This window comes from Carassius carassius, chromosome 22, assembly GCF_963082965.1.
Source record: "Carassius carassius chromosome 22, fCarCar2.1, whole genome shotgun sequence".
In the NCBI taxonomy this organism is placed as follows: domain Eukaryota; kingdom Metazoa; phylum Chordata; class Actinopteri; order Cypriniformes; family Cyprinidae; genus Carassius; species Carassius carassius.
The window spans coordinates 457,182-476,425 of record NC_081776.1 but is presented as its reverse complement, the minus strand read 5'-3'; the positions used below and the strand labels follow the sequence as shown (position 1 = coordinate 476,425).

General features: G+C 36.7%; 2 protein-coding genes across 5 annotated transcripts in view; one reads left to right on the top strand and one right to left on the bottom strand.

Moving 5' to 3' along the window:
• Window positions 1–301: 301 nt before the first annotated feature.
• On the bottom strand, window positions 302–18,081 carry LOC132098610 (serine/threonine-protein kinase TBK1-like). 4 transcript variants are annotated; one of them, XM_059504676.1, is made up of 21 exons: window positions 18,060–18,081; window positions 14,956–15,061; window positions 14,618–14,758; window positions 13,388–13,517; window positions 12,973–13,154; window positions 12,737–12,897; window positions 11,490–11,600; window positions 11,240–11,419; window positions 10,365–10,561; window positions 9,424–9,482; window positions 9,200–9,291; window positions 8,675–8,776; window positions 8,501–8,579; window positions 7,415–7,536; window positions 6,357–6,433; window positions 6,242–6,281; window positions 6,050–6,151; window positions 5,850–5,946; window positions 5,678–5,778; window positions 1,760–1,831; window positions 302–715 (listed from the first exon to the last, which is right to left on the bottom strand). In XM_059504676.1, exons 2-21 carry the CDS (start codon window positions 15,040–15,042, stop codon window positions 670–672), a joined length of 2,178 nt encoding a protein of 725 aa, XP_059360659.1. In that variant the 5' UTR covers window positions 15,043–15,061; window positions 18,060–18,081; the 3' UTR covers window positions 302–669. The 4 variants fall into 4 exon arrangements, with proteins under 4 accessions (XP_059360659.1, XP_059360656.1, XP_059360658.1 ...); XM_059504673.1 differs by lacking the exon at window positions 18,060–18,081 and adding an exon at window positions 15,978–16,093; XM_059504675.1 differs by lacking the exon at window positions 18,060–18,081 and adding an exon at window positions 15,153–15,948.
• LOC132098612 (epidermal growth factor receptor kinase substrate 8-like) overlaps window positions 18,027–19,244 on the top strand; it is a 40,721-nt gene continuing 39,503 nt past the window's right edge. The window contains exon 1 of the mRNA XM_059504679.1: window positions 18,027–18,139. The gene's annotated coding sequence lies outside the window, so the exon portion shown is untranslated. The remainder of the gene's footprint in view (window positions 18,140–19,244) is intronic.

Sequence of the window (19,244 nt, the reverse complement as noted above, 5' to 3'; positions counted from 1 at the left end):
GTTATTTTGTTCATGCTTTGGATCTTTTTTTATGCATTAGAAATGGATCTTTAGGCATATTATTTTGCATTTTAGGATCATTATTATTTTGCAAATGTAGTTGTTTAGTTTATAGAGCCAGTGAAATTCTATCATCTACATAAACATTTCTGAATATTATATAACTATATTCTATGTTTAGTTAAGGCTGAAAGTGTCTGTTTGGTGACATGGAACTATGAAGATGACTGTGAGCAGAAGCAAAGCATTGTGGGTACAGATGTGGTGTGAAGCATGTGTTAGAAATAAAAAAACACAATGGTTTTATCAGAACTCAGCGGTTCTTTTTACTCATTTAAAGAAACAAACATTACTGTCTATAAATAGTGCAAGCGCTTTCATATACACTGAAGGAAAACACATATGCTTTACTCGTTCACCAACACAAGAGCAGGAGCGCTTTCGAACTTCACACATGCTTACGGCTCTAATGATGCATATGCTTCACTTTCATGATGAGAACAGAAATAAAATCACTTATTTGGGCTTTAAAGCAACTCTAGTGTAATGTTCACATTCAGAGAATTAACGCAGGATTAAAATAATGGCATTAAGTCAAGTTGAAGATGTGTATTTACATTCTATTCACATGTACAGTACAGCTAACAGAGTTTGTGATGTGCGAGCGCGTCACATTCGATCCACGGCTCTGATGTCCACCGTCAGCGTCCCGAACCTGAAACACAAAGGCCACTGTCATTACAGCTCCATTACGGAGGGATTTGCATCATTAATACCAGTGTTGGGAGTAACGCATTACAAGTAACTTGAGTTACATACTTAGATTACTTTTTTCCAGGTAACTAGTAAAGTAATGCATTACTTTATAATTTACAAGAACATATTTGAAAAAGTAACTCCGAGAAGTAAACATGATGTCACTGTAGTTCTAGACTAAATGTAAACATTAATTAATTTATCTTACTCGCAAAAAAACAATCAGTTTTGATCAAAAATGCAGACTCAGAATATGACGCAAACCTGCAATAATCAAATAACACAAATATCCTTTATGTATTTAATCCCATTTTATCAGCCAATGTCTTTACTGCTGACCTTTGATGATCAAATTGTACCTTCCACTTTTTGGTATGAAAGAGGTTTCACATTTGCTAAAAATATCACTTTTTATATTAAAAAACAAGCAAGCAAGCCCAGCCCAGATTTAAAAAGTAACACAAAAGTAACATATCGCATTACTTACCATAAAAGAGTAACTAAGTAACGTAATTAGTTACTTTTTTTAGGGAGTAATGCAATATTGTAATGCACTACTTTTAAAAGTAACTTAAAAGTAACTCTGATTAATACTAGGGCTGTCATCGCATCAAACTTTCACTAAACGATTTTCACAACCAAAAGTATTTACGAAAACAATAATACTGCGATATCTATAGAAATCTTTAAAAAGTAATGAATAAATATCAAATCGCTTTGTATTAAAGCATCTGCTAAATAAAATGTAAATCTAATGTAAATAACAAAACAAGCCCCAAATCAAATAAGTAACACAAATAAAAGTAATCTTTTCAATTAAACAAAATAAGGCTTTGCCTGTGCTCTTTCCATTTAAAATCAGAGGCAACCATTGCATTTTAATCATGGTCTAAACTAAGATGTTGCATACATGCAACACGAGCAGTTTTTAATCAATATTGTAAAGTTGTAAAATTAAGATTGTAATGTGTATTGTATAAAGCACTGTAATGTAAAGGTTGACCTCTCCAGGAACAGGTTGTTCTCCGCCAGCTCCTTCACGACTCCTTCCATCTCCTCCTTCAGCTTCTTCATCCTGTTAAGAAAGAATCACGCATAATTTAACCCATTCTGCGCCTGTTTATAGTAGATTATTTACATGATGGTTAATTAATCTACTTAACTGTGAATTAATCGCACATTAATTTTGAATGAGAAATAACCCTTGCAAAAAGTCATTATTGTGTTAAACGAGAAAAGCATTGAATAGATATTACACATTAACATTTATTTGTTAACTACTTTAGTTTACATGAATACTTCTAAAGCTTTTATTAATCTTATTTAATGTTAATTCCAACATTTCACTAATGCATAATTTAAAATTTCAAAACATTAGTTAATGCACTGTGAATTAACATGAACTAACAAAGAATGACTGTATTTTCATTAACTTACATTACTAAATGTATAGTTCATTGTTTATTTATGTGAGTCAATACATTTACATTAATGGAACTTTATTGTAAAGTGTTAACGAATTTTTGCGATAAACTTAAACTATATACTGATTCTATAGACACAATCAACAGCTTTAAATGGATATCTTTATATTTCTCCATCATATAATTATATTGATTGTAGTTCTTTCCTCATAAAAGCTATAAAGTGTTGTTTTTGTCCGATTTTAAACTGCTTTTTTGGCTTGAAATAAAAGTTTGTAATGTTGTGATTCTCGTATTTTTTTCGGAAAAATGAACGGAAATAATTACGACACCCCACTGTGTCTAAAATGTAACACAATATTAATTTTTGTTCACTGAACTGTTCAAATCAAATCAATATTTTCCATTTGCAATGGTGCAGATGCTGGAGAAAAACATCACTCTTGCTGATATGATTTTGCTAAACTACATAATTTGATATAAACAGAAGGCGTCCATTTTTTTCCCTCGTTTCTTAAATCACGCAGTCAGTTGTCATCCTGCATTGTGTTCATCAGCAACAGAGGTGGAAAGTAACGAATTACATTTACTCGCGTTACTGTAATTGAGTAGCTTTTTTGTGTACTTCTACTTTAAGTATTTTTTTTAATCTGTAATTTTACTTTTACTTAAGTATATTTTGTTTGAAGTATTGTACTTCGCTACATTTTAAAACACATTAATTACTGAGTAAAAAAAAAAATCGCTCCCTGGAAGGTATGGCAAACTGGCGCTAAAATCACAAGAAAGATGCAGACGGACAAAACAGGCGTTAGTGGTGCAGACACCGCTGAAAACGAAACCCCGTCATATTCTGAAGTTGAACTCAAGGAAATGAAGTGAACCCCTGGCCATATGTATGCTCTATTATGCTGTGTATGCTGTGCTTGCCTAGGGAGACCAAACTAGCAGTTTATAAAATCTCGACAAGACATCAACCCCACGTAAGCATATAGAGGTGAGCTAAATAATTGCGTCATTGCATTGGTGGTTAAAATGATGCTTTGACATTTTAGCAAGAGGTTTTGCACAAATTAGCCAAAAAGACTGGTGCGGAGTGTGCGATATATATTGTCTGCGATAATATCATAATTGTTGTTTTAATGATGTACGCGCGCATTTAGAGTGTTCTTTCACTGTGTGATTCAGTCTGTTGAAATGCATTTAGAATGAAATCAATCAAAATCATTTAGAATCAAAATCACACAAAGAATACTGTCTTTTCCTCTAAAAATCATAATCACACACACACACATACATATATATATATATATATATATATATATATATATATATATATATATATATATATATAGATCAGTGGGGATTTCTTTAAGACTGCAAGGGAAGCTCAGCTTCCCCTCTAATGTAAAAAAAACCCAACGGTCAAATATGTACTATTGTGTATTATGTATTGTGTTAATCAGCTACATGTCGGCTGACTCGATTTTCTTCTCATACATTCCCGTAGCGTCACAGTGCATTTCCCTGTTGAAGCCGAGCGTCCATTGACTTCGATGGGGCTGCTTTGAACAGTTTTTTTCAGTGCTCCGAAGCTAGACGGTCATTGGATAAATGCTGCGATTATGTCCCGCCCACGGACGCTCAGCGTCTCTGGAGGTGAATGAAGACTGGGCTTCCGCGTGATGATTGGAGGATCTGTCGATCTCCTTTTGACTGACAGCGGTCTGCACCATAAGAAGTCGGTGAAGCTGTTTCACGCTCAGTCCCATGATCGCGGATTTCTCAAGTGTATTCGAAAGACAAACTGCGGCAATATTTCTTGATATTTGTAAAATGCAGAACCACCACAAAATTAAATTGGTAACTAAGACAGATTGAAAATGTGCGCGCGCGCGCACACACACACACACACACTATAGCCATCTAGTGGTTAAAGTGATTTATTACAATTTTTAAACTGAATTTCCCCAAAAATGGGCAAAAATCTTACATTAAACCTTATAAAATTATCCATGGTATCCCCATGTATGAAAGTTAGAAATCTGGGTCTTTTATGAAGTGAATTTTACCTGAAATGCTTTTTTCTTTTTTTGTAAAAAAAAAAAAAGCCTATTTAAATAAATATTTATTTATTTATAGAAATGTAAAAGATTTAAATCCTCCAAAAACTGTACAAAGTTTAGTAAAAACATAAATGAACAGAGTAAAATTATATTTGTAAAAAATTTAAATATTTTACTATTACAAAATGAAATGTTATTGTCTGGGGTCAAAAAGACCCCGAGTGTCACTACAAATGAAGACCATCAGAGGGTTATAATGTAGGCCGAAAATGAGCTTCCCCTCTTTGAAAGACCAGCAGCCGCCACTGATATATATATATATATATATATATATATATATATATAAATTTTTTTTTTTTTTTTTTTTTTTACAACAGGACAGTAAACTAAGAGACTTGCGTTTTAGACACCATATTGCCGGTTTTTGCTCTATTTCTACAACAAAAATTTATTCCAAACACAGCCACCAAAGCAAAATTTTGCATCTCTGAGCAACGTGACAGTGTTTCGTTTCTGAATGAATCAACCGTTTAAATGATTTGGTTCAATCGCAATGACTCACTTATTAACAGTGACTTGCTGACACATACTGGCCATTTTTATTTCACATTTAAAGTATCTTTTGATTTTTTTTTTTTTTATAATTAAGTTTTTATAATTTCAAATGAGTATTCAACATTTTATGTCTGGCATATCAAAACATTATTCATGCATTTGTAACTGCAGGTTAAATGCATTCTTGTCCTGCACTAAACAGTGTAATACATCTAAATGCCACGTCCGATGAAGCTTCTGCATTTCCTCTGTATTGAAAAGATGAGTTTGTTGATACTGATTTGCCTGGTAACAGCCCAAATGTTTTATTATTCTAAATAACTGATTCCTTTAATTAAAAACAACTAGTTTGAGATTAATAGACCTATCCCAGGGGTGTCAAACTCAGTTCCTGGAGGGTCGTAGCCCTGCAGAGTTTAGTTCTAACCCTGCTCCAGCACACATATCATGTAGTTTTCAAATAAACCTAAATGATTAGATTAGCTGGATCAGGTGTGTTTAATTAGGGTTATATCTAAACTGTGCAGGACTGTGGCCCTCCAGGAACTGAGTTTGACACTCTTGGCCTGTCCCATTTTTGACTCCCTCCCACTGTTAAAATGTAACTAAGTAATTTTTACTCTGAGTAAATTTTAAATGAGCTACTTTTTACTTTTACTTGAGTGGATTTTTTAGACTGGTACTTTTACTTGTACTTAAGTAAAATTTCATTAATGTAATGGTACTTTTACTTGAGTAGAATATTTTTGTACTCTTTCCACCTCTGATCAGCAATGGCTCCACTGACAGAGAGCCTGCGTTAAACGCATTAATCATGCATTTATTACAAAATGAATCACACTAAATTAAAGCATCAAATTGACAGTGATCTCTCACCCCAGCGTCATCTCCACCAGTGTGTTGGGACTGAGGTACGCCTGCGGTTTCATTCCTCCAGACGTCATTGGGACAATCTTCTGCGGTAACTGCTCGAGCAGCTAAACACAAGAGAGCCATTAGCATCTGTGTGCCATTACAGCTAAGCGCACAGCACTTCCTGTTTACTCACTTTATACACGCGCTGCACGAGCAGGGTCACTTCCTGTTCCATGCTGCTGAACTGACCGGTCAGAGACAGGAGGTGCTTCCGCACGTGATGGAACTTCCTGTTCGTAAAATGAATAATAAAAACATTGACAGCCAATCAGAATCTATCCACTGTTTGGTGAGCTTCGCTGAGCTCTAGACTGCAGAACGAGAGTCTCTTACTTCATCCACTCCTCGCTCTTGGAGATGAAGAGGCGATATTTCATGGCACACTCGTCTGTGAAGAGCGCCCGCGCTTTGGTGGCGTGTAAAACCAGCTTTTGCCTGCAGAAAAGCAGAGAGATTCGTCTCATCATTATTCTGCGTCACACACGTTCAGTTCTTCAGCTACAGCAACACACACACGATACTCACTTGTCAAACTTGTGGATTTGTTCTTCATTATAAGGTAAACCTGAGGAGACAAGACTTGTCAAACACATGAAATGCAAAGGAGCGCTGATGAGATCTCATGAGGTCTCAGACTCACGTCTCTCGGCCTTGTCCTTCTTGAACTGCTGGTAGATGCTGCTGATGGCCTCCAGCAGAACCTTGATCTTCTCCACACTAGACGAGAAACACAGAAACACCAGAAATCAGATGCACAGGTTCAGGCTTAAAATGTGTTCATGGCAAAAAATGATGTACTTCCTTTGTATTTCTGTCAGGGTTATTATAGTAAACAAAAACTAAAACTGAAACCATTAAAAAAAAAAAAAAAAATGTATTACATGAAACCAAATAAATGGTAAATTAAAAGATTAAATAAAATAAAAATTTTTTTTATTTAATTTAACTTTATAATCTAAAATAATGCATACATATTTAAAAACAAAAAAATATAAAAGACAAAACAACATAAAGTAAGTAAAACTTTAAAAATAACATAAAATCTGAAAATATCAAAATTAAAACAAAATATTAAACATTAAAAATACACAAAAAACTGTTATTACATGAAACCAAATAAATGTTAAATAAAAAGTTAAAATGAAATAAAATAAAATATTTTTATATTTAGTTCAACTTGATAGTCTAAAATAAATAATGCTAAAACTTCAATAAAAATTTAAAAAACTATATAGGCATATTTAAAAAAATAAAAAAAATGACAAAACAACCAAAAAAGAAAATATCAGAATAAAAACAATAATAATTAAAAAAAAACTATAATAATATCTAATATATAAACACTCTTAAAACAAGATACATTTACTGGAAAAGCAAGTGTTGTTTTCTGAAAAACGAATCAAAATTAAGTTTAAAACAAGGACTAATATCTGCCAATAGGGTCAGAAAAATAAACTTAATTCAAAGGGGGGACAATATTATATTTCTGAACTCATTGGCAGATACTTGTCCTTGTTTTAAGCTCAATTCTGATAGATTGTTTTTACAGAAAACAAAACTTAATGTGTCATTTTGATTTAAGGAAGTTTAGATATTTGTACTGGAAAACAAGACAAGAACAGTGTTACACACAGCGCTTTGAGGAAAATAAGAGGTTTGGTTCTCCAGTGTGGTGAATGCTGAAGAAGAAGCACTCACTTCCTGTCCTCTGGGTGCGTTCCCACTTGCTGCGTCCATGTGTCGGTCAGATTTCCTCCCGGCAGAAACATGCTGCTGATGTCCTGTAGCGTCTGCTCCATGGATCCCAGAGAACCAGACAGCTGCACACAGAGCACAGATGATGATCAACAAACTTTACTAAAGATGTTCGTTGACAAGTTTTTTTTTTCTCCCCCATGACTCGAACAGGACGATATTAAGGCCGATAAATGATAATTGTGACTTTATCAACATGCAATATCGTTGACGATAAAATACGATACTAAAATGTCATTTTTATTTTTGTTAAAAAAACACCCCTCTGCTACGTGAGCTTTCATGTTTGTGGTTGCCAGATATCAAAGGGTTTAAAACCCCAAATCAGATCTTCAGGGTTACCGATATATCGGTAGACATGATTAACTAGTAGAAATGTATTTCTAATTTGTAGGGTTTGTATGTACTTTTATAAGTATCCTTGCAAACACAGTAATTTCAGTCTTAAGTGAAAGTAAACCGCTGAGAAAGAAAACACATGTGTAACAGTATATTGGATCCGGGGAGCTCTTAAAGTGACAGCAGTCTAATATTCCTGCTGTCTGTCATTCGTGGTAATCAAACAACAAAAGAGAGAAAATCTCTTACTGCTCTTGACTTAATCACTTTTGTAACTTTAAAAAGAAGAAATATATATTTAATTTATACTGTCATGATCCATTTGCGCTGAATAAATACAATTCTTTTCAATAGAGAAACATTGCAATTTGGAATTATTGAAATTAGGAATTTCAGTTATAATATTTTTTGTTTGTTTGTTTGTTTTACCAGTGTTCATAAAGTAGACAGAGATTTTGTATATCTAAGTCTTTGATATTAATTTATCTAAATCGGATGAGATGAGTCGATTTAGATAAATTTTTCATAGACTAACATTTTCAGCAATTTAGTCGACTAATTCGTGATTGAACAGAAACAAGACAAGTTGACTGAATATGTGTATCTGACACATGAATAAGACTAAATTAAAAAATGAACACGCTTTCATGAAGGGCTCTGAACTTTTATAACACTCCATCAGCATCTCACCCGCAGCACCTTCTTCCTCGTGTCCCGGATCTCATCATACTCCACTAACAGCAGGTTTCCCTGCATCAGAGCGTCACACCTGAAACACACACACACACACACACACACACAGGGAGCTCATTAGGATCTCACATGATCTCGCTCAGAGCTCCGTCTGAATCAGGAGTCACTCACAGCTGCTCGGTTCGCTCCAGCGTCTGGCTGCAGTAGTTACACATGTGAATCACCTCCGTCTTCTTGTGCGCCGTCTCACTGTACTCGTCTCTGATCAGCTCGCTGAAAAACAATGTTCATATAGCGCCACTTACAGAATGATTCACAGCAGCTTCACACAAATAAACAGGAAAATAACAGTGATAATGTTGCAAAAAAAGCTACAGAAGACTATAGAGTTATTTTTCTCAATGATTCAGTTCATTTCAGTTCAGTAACAGTGTTAATTTAAAAAATCCATAAATTTTAAAAGGAGTTCAGTCATCCGTTATGAAACTAATTTAAGTCATTTACCAGGATGATTCGGTTCAGAGGTGATTCAATAACAGTGTCATTCAGATCAATTCAGTTAATTGAATCCAGTTCAATTTCAATTGTGAAACAAGTTTTGATTATAATTTCAGTTGTAAAGCAGCTCAACAGTTTATCAATTCAGTTGAAGTTATCAGCGCGAGTTGCTTCGTTTCGTTTGATTCATGAACTCACATCAGGCCTCGGACGCCTTTCCTCACCAGCTCCTGGTACAGAAGCAAAGAATCGGACGTCTTCCACAGATATCCAACGTCACCTGCGAATGTCTGAGCAGAAACACGACCAACAGCGATCGAAACATCCCATAAATCATCTATATTTCTGACCAAGATCAGATTAAGAGCCTCTAAAATCAGTAGTTCTGATTTCACTAAACGGACAGGAAGTAGTTTTTTTACCTTGGCGTAGCTGGCGTCCAGATCCAGGTCATAGCGCGGTTGTACTTTAGGTGGGCTGGCTGCAAACAACAGGCCATCGTTATTAGAAAAAGAATGGTTATTAACAAATAGAGGCCGACCGATTAATCGGTTTTGGCGATTAATTGGCACCGATAGTTGATTGCTGGAACTATCAGTTATCGGCAAAAATCCTTCTTTTTAAACAACAATGAAACTATGTGTATACAGTATCCAATAGTGCATGTTTTCATATCATTACTAAGTAATTCATTTGTTGACTACATGTTTGCTATCAATTGCCGAGAGAACACGAACACAAGCAGCACATCCAGCGGTTAAAACAATGTGACCAAAACTCAAATGCTTAATGTCACGATTGTTACCATCTAATTGTGTTATTTTATATCCAGCTGGTCACATTAAAGTATGTGTTATCGAGCGAAGTTGAATATTTTAAGCAATCTGATATGTTCATTCAGTGACAGAAATCCTGCCGCCATTCACACGGTTTCCATTAAATAACATATTTGTCCCGAATCGTTGTTAATGCACATAATGACTTCACACTATTCTGTAAAATAGTGTATTGTGCAGTGAAACCTCTGTGTTTCTGTGGCTCTAACAAAGTCTAGCTTCATATAGAGAGCTGTTACATATATCACGCTTTATCGGTTGGTTTGCACTGTTTCTTGTTAACACTGAACTTAAAAATGATCGATGCCACTTTGTCCATTCTTGAAGTGAACTTCTGCCCGATTGTTGAATAAATAAACAGTTTTGAACCGTCGTTTGAACAGAATACAAAGCATCAAGTGTGTGTGATCCCTAACTAATCGTATCGGCTAGTGTGGTCCAACCTAGCTATCAGTATCGGTATCGGTATCAGTATCGGTCGACCTCATTAGCAAACATCACATGACTGTCAGCGTCGTCACACTCACGGTCCTCAAACAGCAGGCCGACCGTGTTGACAGGGTCTCTGCTCAGCAGCATGATGGGATTCTCTCTGGAGGTCTTGGGGAAGGTCTGAGCCTGCCGGTTTGGGTCGAGGACGAGGCGTTGGCCCTCGTACATGAAGTCCTGATGAGACGGCGTTATGTTGGTCCGTCTGAAGAGCAGCTCCTGAAAGAGATTCGCCCTGAACGGAGAGAAAATATCACACTGTCACTGGAATAACATGGCTAAACTCAGATTATCAATAAACAATAAATATGGCGTAAATGGTTTTTACATCAACAGAATGAAAATTGCAGTTTAAGGTTGATAATGGTGAAGGAAAACTACATAAAATATTTAGCATTCCAATTTATGATTAGTTTGGTGTGGAAGCCTGTTTCTACAATGGGATTAAAAATATATATAATTATCTAAAATTTGAGGGAGTCAGAATTGTGAGGTGTACTGTAAAATCAATAATCTGACTTTTCTTTTTTAGAATTTACATTTTGCAATTTCGAATTTATATTTAGACTTTTTTTCCATTTCTGAATTTACATATCACAATTCTGTTTGTTTCTGCAATGGAATAAAACATACTAATTGTGACTTTTTATTGATCTCTCAATTCAGACTTTTTGTCATAAGACTTTTATCAAGTTATCAACTTGGAATTCTAAGAAGATAAGTCAGAATTGTGTGATAAAAAGTCGCAATTGCCTTTTTGTTTTACATACGTGTCAAATATGTAGCCAACTAACTAGCCTTTTATAATAAAAAAACATATATATAAATATACAGTCTTATAAATGAAGCACATCATCGCAGTGTGTGAAAAGGGTCGGTCGTGATTGTGTGTGTCTGTTATACGCATGCTCACGTGTTGTATGTGTGTATGTAGATGTGGTGAAGCGTGGCCTGCTGCAGACTGAACACGTAGACCACGATGCGATGTAAGATATCACTGGTCTCGGCGAAGAACTGGTCGAAGCCCCAGCATTTCTCCTGATCTGCCTCAAGGATGTTGGCCAGCACTGGAGTGAGGAGACTCTGAAGACCCCTGGGACACACAAACACACATCAGACAAGCTTCTCTAAACGAACCGGACCGTCTGGAGACTCAGACTCACTTGGAGAGGCTGCAGGAGATCGGCATCTCTGAGCTCCACTCGATCTTCCCGTTCTCAAACTTCTGATGGCCCGAGATCGCGCCGGACGGCTTCTCTGTGATGATCTTATACCTGCCAGATCAACAACACTCAGCTGAGTAACTGCATCCAGCCAAACTGCTCTTTCTGATTTCATTGATTCATCTAATGTAATGCTTTGCCACTTTGCCATTATATATATATATTTTTTTTTTAACAAGAAATCATAGTTTTGAAAAAAAAATAGCAAACATTACTATTAGACACACTGCCAATGAGTCGATATAGTCAGTGTAGAACTACTACTGTATGTTTGATATTTTCATGATGTGGACATGCTGAAAGCTGCTGCTATTTTAATTTAATGTTAAAAATATGTTATACTGTCAGTCACTGAATTGCTATTCTATATATATATATATATATATATATATATATATACACACACACACACACACATATAATGAGGGATGCAGGATATTGGATTTTTACACTTTTAACTCATTTTGGCTGATAGCAGATGACAATACCGATATTCTCTATATATAATTTATAGGGATGCACATTATTGGATTTTTGCCGATAACCGATATGCCGATATTTTTTGACTCATTTTGGCTGATAGCAGATGCGAGACAAGAACACATTTTGGTTTTAGGACAACTTTGATGAAAGGGTTTGATCCACTTCAAATGTTTACTACTGTATACATATAAACATATAATTTATAGGCACGATATTAGATTTTTACCGATATCAAATGTGCCAATATGTTTCAACTCATTTTGGGCAAAAGCAGATGTCAATATCGATGTTCTATATATATATCGGTAAAAATCTAATATCGTGCCTATAAATTATATGTTTATATGTATACAGTAGTAAACATTGGAAGTGGATCAAACCCTTTCATCAAAGTTGTCCTAAAACCAAAATACGTTCTTGTCTCGCATCTGCTATCAGCCAAAATGAGTCGAAAAATATCGGCATATCGTTTATCGGCAAAATCAAATAATGTGCATCCCTATAAATTATATATAGAGAATATCGGTATACATATATATATATATATATGTATTCTGCATAGACAAGTTATTTGTTTTACGTTCACACCATGATGAACTTCATGTGTGCTGCACTTGGAATAGAACTTTATTTAACCAGATGGTTAATAAAGAGAATTTTACTAGACAAACATGTGAATCTGAAGTGTTTTTGACAGCACCCACATGACTTCTTTGTTCTTGCGCGGCCCTTCGAATGGTTTGAACGGAAGGCAGCCGGTGGCGGCGTGATAAAACGTGACTCCGATGCTCCACAGATCCACCGTGGCTCCGTATTTCTTCTGGTGGTCTTTCCTCAGCACGGCTCGCTCGTACATGTCAGGATGCTGAAAACACACCGAGAGATCAGCGAGGAAGGCGAAACACAGACACGGTCACTTATCCCATCATCCTCCGCTCACCAGATACTCCTCCGTGCCATAAAGTGACACGAACTGCTCGTCGTCCTCCAGCTCACGCGCGGCTCCGAAGTCAGTCAGTTTATAGACGGATCGTCCGTCTTCACCGATCACACGCATGATGTTCCCAGGCTTGATGTCTCGATGGACGATCCCGTACTCTCTCAGATGATTCATTCCTGCCACTGTTAAAAACATCAGAACTGAGAAACTCTCTGAGATAAAGCTTCAAAAAGGACTTTTCACCAGAAATCTGCGCTTAAAAACATTGTTTTTAAAAAAGCACAGCACAGAACGCCTCTCCGTCATGCTGCAGTCAAATAAAAGTAGTGCATCAGAATGGAAAAATGCTTTCTGTGTGGTCGACCCCTTAGACTGAAGGACATCTAATGAACCTTTTTGCACTGAATAAACTTACCGACATCCTGCAGAACGATGAGGAACTCGTCCTCTGGGAGTCCGTAAGCGTTTGTCGGCTCCTCGAGAACCGTGTAGAGACTTCCACACGGACAATACTCCATCACCAACACCTTGTGACGCGTGTTCGACTGACACACAAGAGAAACATTCAACAAATGATCATCATATTTCTGAATGACAAGAACACAAGCTATGTTCATAGTTTGGAACAAACAGGTATTACAGGTGTGTCTTTTTGAAAGTGAAACGGGGAAGAGTTAACAGAACTTCAGCAAAAAAAAAGAGAAGAAGAAAATCAAAACCATTATTAAGCAACAGAAACTAAACCGATATTATTCTATGAGCTGAAAGCTGAAAGTTTTTTTTTTTTTAAAGGAACAGTTCACCCATGTTTGTTCCTTCATCAGATTTAGATTTTCGATTCGATCCAAGAACGCTTCTTGCAAATTTAGAATTATTTAATTCAATTCGATTCACAATTAAATTCAATTCAATTATAACGATTCAATTCTGACCGGATTATTTAAATGCTTCCCCTAAATTCTTTAAATGCTTAGTCAGGAGGCTAATTACACAACAGCCTTTATGGTTAGAGAGAAAAAAAAAACTTTGTCCATTGAATGATAGTTTAAAGGGCTCATATAATGCTCTTTTAAAGATCGTTATTTTGTGTATTTGGTGTAACAATGTTGACATGCTTTAATAATCAAAAAACTGAAACCACACCTTCTTTCTTTGAATGAACATCAACATTAAGACGTTTTTAACTAAAATACCAGAGTTCATAATCCATAATAACACTTCCTCCAGTGAAAGTCCATCTCCTGTGGTCTTCTACGTATTTGTTTAGATCTGTTCTTGATCTTTTCAGATTTCTTTTCTGATTCAGACCAGACCACTTTTTCACTGCAGGAAGTGTTTTTATTAATTATGGACTATTTCAGTTCATAAAAAACATCTTAATGCTGGATGTGTTTCATCTTTTGTCTTCTCCAGATGTTAACCGATGGACTGGAGTGCTGTGGATTATTGTGATGTTTTTATCAGGTGTCATTCTGACGGCACCCATTCACTGCAGAGCATCCATTGATGAGACAGTGATGCAATGCTACATTTCTCCAAATCAAATGATGAAGAAACAAACTCTTCTACATCTGGGGTGAGCGTGAGCACATTATCATTTCTGGGGAAGCTAGATTTGACATAAGAGCTGCTAAGATCGTCTCACCTCCTCCTCAACGGCGAAGAGCTTCACAATGTTTTTGTGGTTGAGTTTTTTCAGCACCTCGAACTCTCTCATCTGGACGTCCAGCGGACGCAGGAAGCTCAGGTTATTGAACACTTTGACCGCATAGAGGTCGCCGGTTTTCTGCAGACACACAGCGAGATGTTCAATCCCGTTATAAGTTCTACATCACTCTGAGTAAGAAAACGCCAACTGTGTGAAATGCAAACAAATCGTTTTTTGAAAGATTCACTGTCACTGAATCGTGTGTGTGAGATGTAGTTTAGCTGTAGATTACAACACAAAGCAAATTAACTATGGACAGTGTAACTCACGGATACCTTGTGTCTACCGCGGTAAACATTGGCCGTGGCTCCCTGACCCAGCAGGTCATTCATCATCCATAGATAGTTCGCCGTACTCTGCATGATGACTCTATAGATTCACCTGGAAACACATTAGCATTCATCACATATTCATGAGGATCACCAGATTCTAGAAACACAAACACTGGCAATACAAGATAATGCACATGTACTAGAACTTCACCACACACCCAACCATGAGTTATACTATAGTCCTACAGCATGTGTTCAGATATTACCATCTGATACTATGACAGCCCAGCTGATCCGTTTCGGAACATTTAAGCTTTCGATTTCCCGAACAGCAATGCCATTCAGGCCAAGCTGACAAAGCACAACTGTAATCGCAGTTAATATGACAATAGCGTGTGTGCAAGAGGATGTTGTGAAATCAGCTGCGGGATCAGTAAGGGTTGCCAGCTTTCCACAACAAACCCCGCTCAATTGCTTGCCAAAACAGTCCAGAACTAGCCCAATTGCGTTCCGGGGGGTAAAATACTCGTTTTTGTTCGCAAAAGTCGCATTCCAGGGGGCCAGAGTTAAAGTAGCGCAGTTTCCCGGGAAACCCGCGGACTCGGAAACACTGTAGCGGCGTTGATACAATGTTTCGCCGTGACGTCACACACCTGTGGGAAACTCCCGAACCAGTGCGTGATTCTTTCAAATATAAAGCCAAAATAAAATCACTTAAAAGAAACAGAAAAGCGGAAGCGACCATCCATTCACCGACACCGAAAGAACATTAAACATCTGACAGAATAAAGCCGTTTATTCTCGCGATCGTGAGACCTGAATGAAGAAATCGACGAATAAACAGCACTATTTTTTTCCTCCAATGCGATAACTAAATAAATACACTTCGATCAAAACACGTCTAACATTAGATCGATCAGGTAAACGCAGCGATGTTAGATTACGCATCAGTATTAGATGACAAGAACGCTGTGTGATGATTGCGTGATGTATTTAATGATAGAGTTAGCTGTTTGTTTTCTCACCTCGAGAGCACGAAAGTCTCTTCCGTTTTCCGTGTTTTCGTCACATGAGAACAGAGAACGACACACAGGCTGTGACGCAACACACACTACCGTACTACTCGTACTACTTCTGCAGTATCTACTCTGAGCATTTGATTTTTTTTTAGTGCGCACTACTAAGTAATATGTTAATAGCCCTCACCTTAGCAACGTTTCTCGTTGTCGTGCACATGTTCACGTAATATTTTAGCTTAAGTATATACACTGCATAAGTTATTATACTGTATGCTAGTGTTCACTGCGTCCACAGACATACACAACCGTAAATATCATAGTAGAGGAGAATAAGAAACTGCTGCATGGCTAGAATTAGTTAAAATGTAATATATATATACGAGTCACCATAACAATATAAGTATTGCCATCTTTGTAATAGTGGCTCCATAGCCTGACCGCTATAATATTGTGTACAATAATATTGTTTACTGGAAGGTTGTGGTATTGCTAAATTACAATATTCGCTTCTCCATAGCGGGAGCAGAGTGGCGCAGCGGAAGCGTGCTGGGCCCATAACCCAGAGGTCGATGGATCGAAACCATCCTCTGCTAGGTGTTTTTTTTTTTTTTTTTTTATAATTGAGTGCGATGACTACCCATTATAAATGTATGAAACATATGCTAGTGAAACCATTATAGAACTACAACCAACGGCTATAATGAAGTAAAACAAGTGTGTTTATATTTTTACTGCAACATGCTTTTTAATGTATATATATATATATATATATATATATATATATATATATATATATATATATATATATATATATATATATATATAATGCATTGTTAAATTAAAATAACTACTCATTCTATATCATTCTTCTTCACGGTTTCATTTGGGGAAAATAACACAGAGATTAAGCAAGAAATGTAAGGGGAGAGCAGTGCTGGCTACACCGGAGATGTAACAGATTACTACTTAACCTATTTAAAATGTAATAAGCAGTGTAACTATTATAATATTTTAATTAGAAAGAACAGCTACTAGAAAATCAGACTTTAGCACATCTTTTTATGTTGAGCTCTTTCTCAGATTGTATACAGATTTATAAACCTAACAAGAAATAGCAAATATTAATACAAGAAGTATTCAGATGTAACACATTACATTTATTCATTTATTCGCTTTTATTCAAAGATAAACACCGCTTGTAAGTGTTACAGTCACATTTATTTTGTAATATAATAACGTAACATAATTGCATGTAACTAGTTACACACACACACACACACACACACACACACACACATATGCATATAACACGCGCGCGCGCACACACACATGACGTTACAGAGATGCTCCATTTTCCTTTGAATTGAACTGATCTCTTGTTAAATATTGACAGTGAAGCAAAGCTCACTATTTGTTAATAAATCACCGTCACACCCAGAGTCAAACACAGCTTTTGTTCTGCTCTGTTTGAACTGCCAACAATAAATCAGCTCTATCATCATCATCAGACTGTGTTTGAAATGCATATGGTTTCATATTCCCAGCTGGTGATGTGGATGCTGAGAATGGCGTGTGTTTGGCCATTTCACTTTTAGGCCTGCTTTATTTGTCATTCTTACAGTAAACACACAGCACGCGCACATCTCGGAGACGTCTATTTGACGTCGCATTTACGTCTGCAAGACTTGTTTGCTCATGTGCAATACATCTATAGTTTGTTTCCTATCAGATGTCAAACAGACGTTTAGGAAATGTCTTTATGATTTAGAATGCATGTAAAACTGAAGTCTTAAAGACGTCTGTCAGATGTTTGAACACCGCAGATGCTTCCCAGATCTTTAACAGACGTACCTGTGCTATCTGGGATAGAACGATAGATAGATAGATAGATAGATAGATAGATAGATAGATAGATAGATAGATAGATAGATAGATAGATAGATAGATAGAGCTGTGGTTAATTTGAATGGCACCTTCACCTGCGCGCGTGGAGGCGCTGTCGGATCGCGCGCGCGTGTCCGTGAGGAGGAGCGCGAGTCAAACTCACACAGGCAGCCGTTCATTTAGTCATTAAAGCGAGAAACTCACCGACAGTCGCCGTCAGCTGCCGAGCCATGTGTGTTTGGGCTTCTATCATGCGGTGACAGCGGGGAGAAACATAGAAACAGGTGAGTGTGTGTTTACACACACACACACACAAACACACAAACACACAAACACACACACACACACTTGTGTGTTGTAGGTCGCGCACAGGCTGTGTTTGTAAATGCATTCTCTTTAAACACCAACAACAGCTCGCTCGCGCCCATGGATGTGTTGTAGCGTTTATTATTCGGTGTGTTGATCACGGTCACGTTCCGTTCGCTGGTTTAATGCTCGGCCGCGCGCGTTAAATACTGTCCCGGTTGCCATGGCAGAGCCGGTCACGCGCAGGTACCAGCACGCCCCTGTGGCCGCTTTACAATGCGTGCGTTGATATCTGTTTTTATGCAGTCTATGGTTGATATATGTGCGTTATTATCACTGTTGAGATCAGATTTCATAAATGCATCACTTAAGTAATTTTTATAGCACTAATCAGATGTCATGTATTCTTTCTGACTCCTTTTTACATTAACTTTTTTCTAGCTTGTTAGGGTTAGGTTAGGTTTCCCAAACTGGACTTAATGTAAGAACAGCATTGAGTTGTAAATAAATCATAATAAATGTAGATTATATAATGCTAACACCAAACATATTTCATTTGTTTCCCTGCATGACCATTAACTGACACCAGAGAACTGTAAACATGCAAATGAGTTGTTCAGTTATTGAATTATTTAATTTTAAGGGCTTTGGCTGATGTAAAGGTTTGGGAATCCATGCATTGCATGGACATACATCACTAAACATGCATGCCATTACACAAAATTTTTTTTTTTTCAGAAGCTCACTGGATGTGATGAAAACAATACATCATCAGTGTTTAGTAGCATGCATAATTATTTGTTTCATAAATAGCCCAACTGCTTATAAAGGAACATCTAAATAAGAATTCAGGAGAATCAATCATTTCTGATTGTGTGAATTATATCGTGATTATAAAATGTAATATACTGCTGTCCATGATTTATCCCGTCCTGAACCTTGAATGTGTTTCTGAGTGTCTCCAGGAAGTAAAGGGTTAATAGGGACACACTGTAAGAGTCTCTCTCCGGTGAGGTTCAGTAATTGGTGTCATGAACGCTGCACGGTTAAATATGGAGCCTTGTAATGTTTCCATTAATTTCA

Bases quoted from the DNA above. Each gene is read 5' to 3' on its own strand.
- LOC132098610 (XM_059504676.1), bottom strand. From the start codon at position 15,042: ATGCAGAGTACGGCGAACTATCTATGGATGATGAATGACCTGCTGGGT. The intron at 8,777-9,199 runs GTGAGTTCATGA...ATTGTTTTTCAG, and splicing joins AAAGGCGTCCGAGGCCTGAT to CGAGCTGATCAGAGACGAGT. The intron at 6,152-6,241 runs GTGAGTATCGTG...GCTTTTCTGCAG, and splicing joins CAAATCCACAAGTTTGACAA to GCAAAAGCTGGTTTTACACG.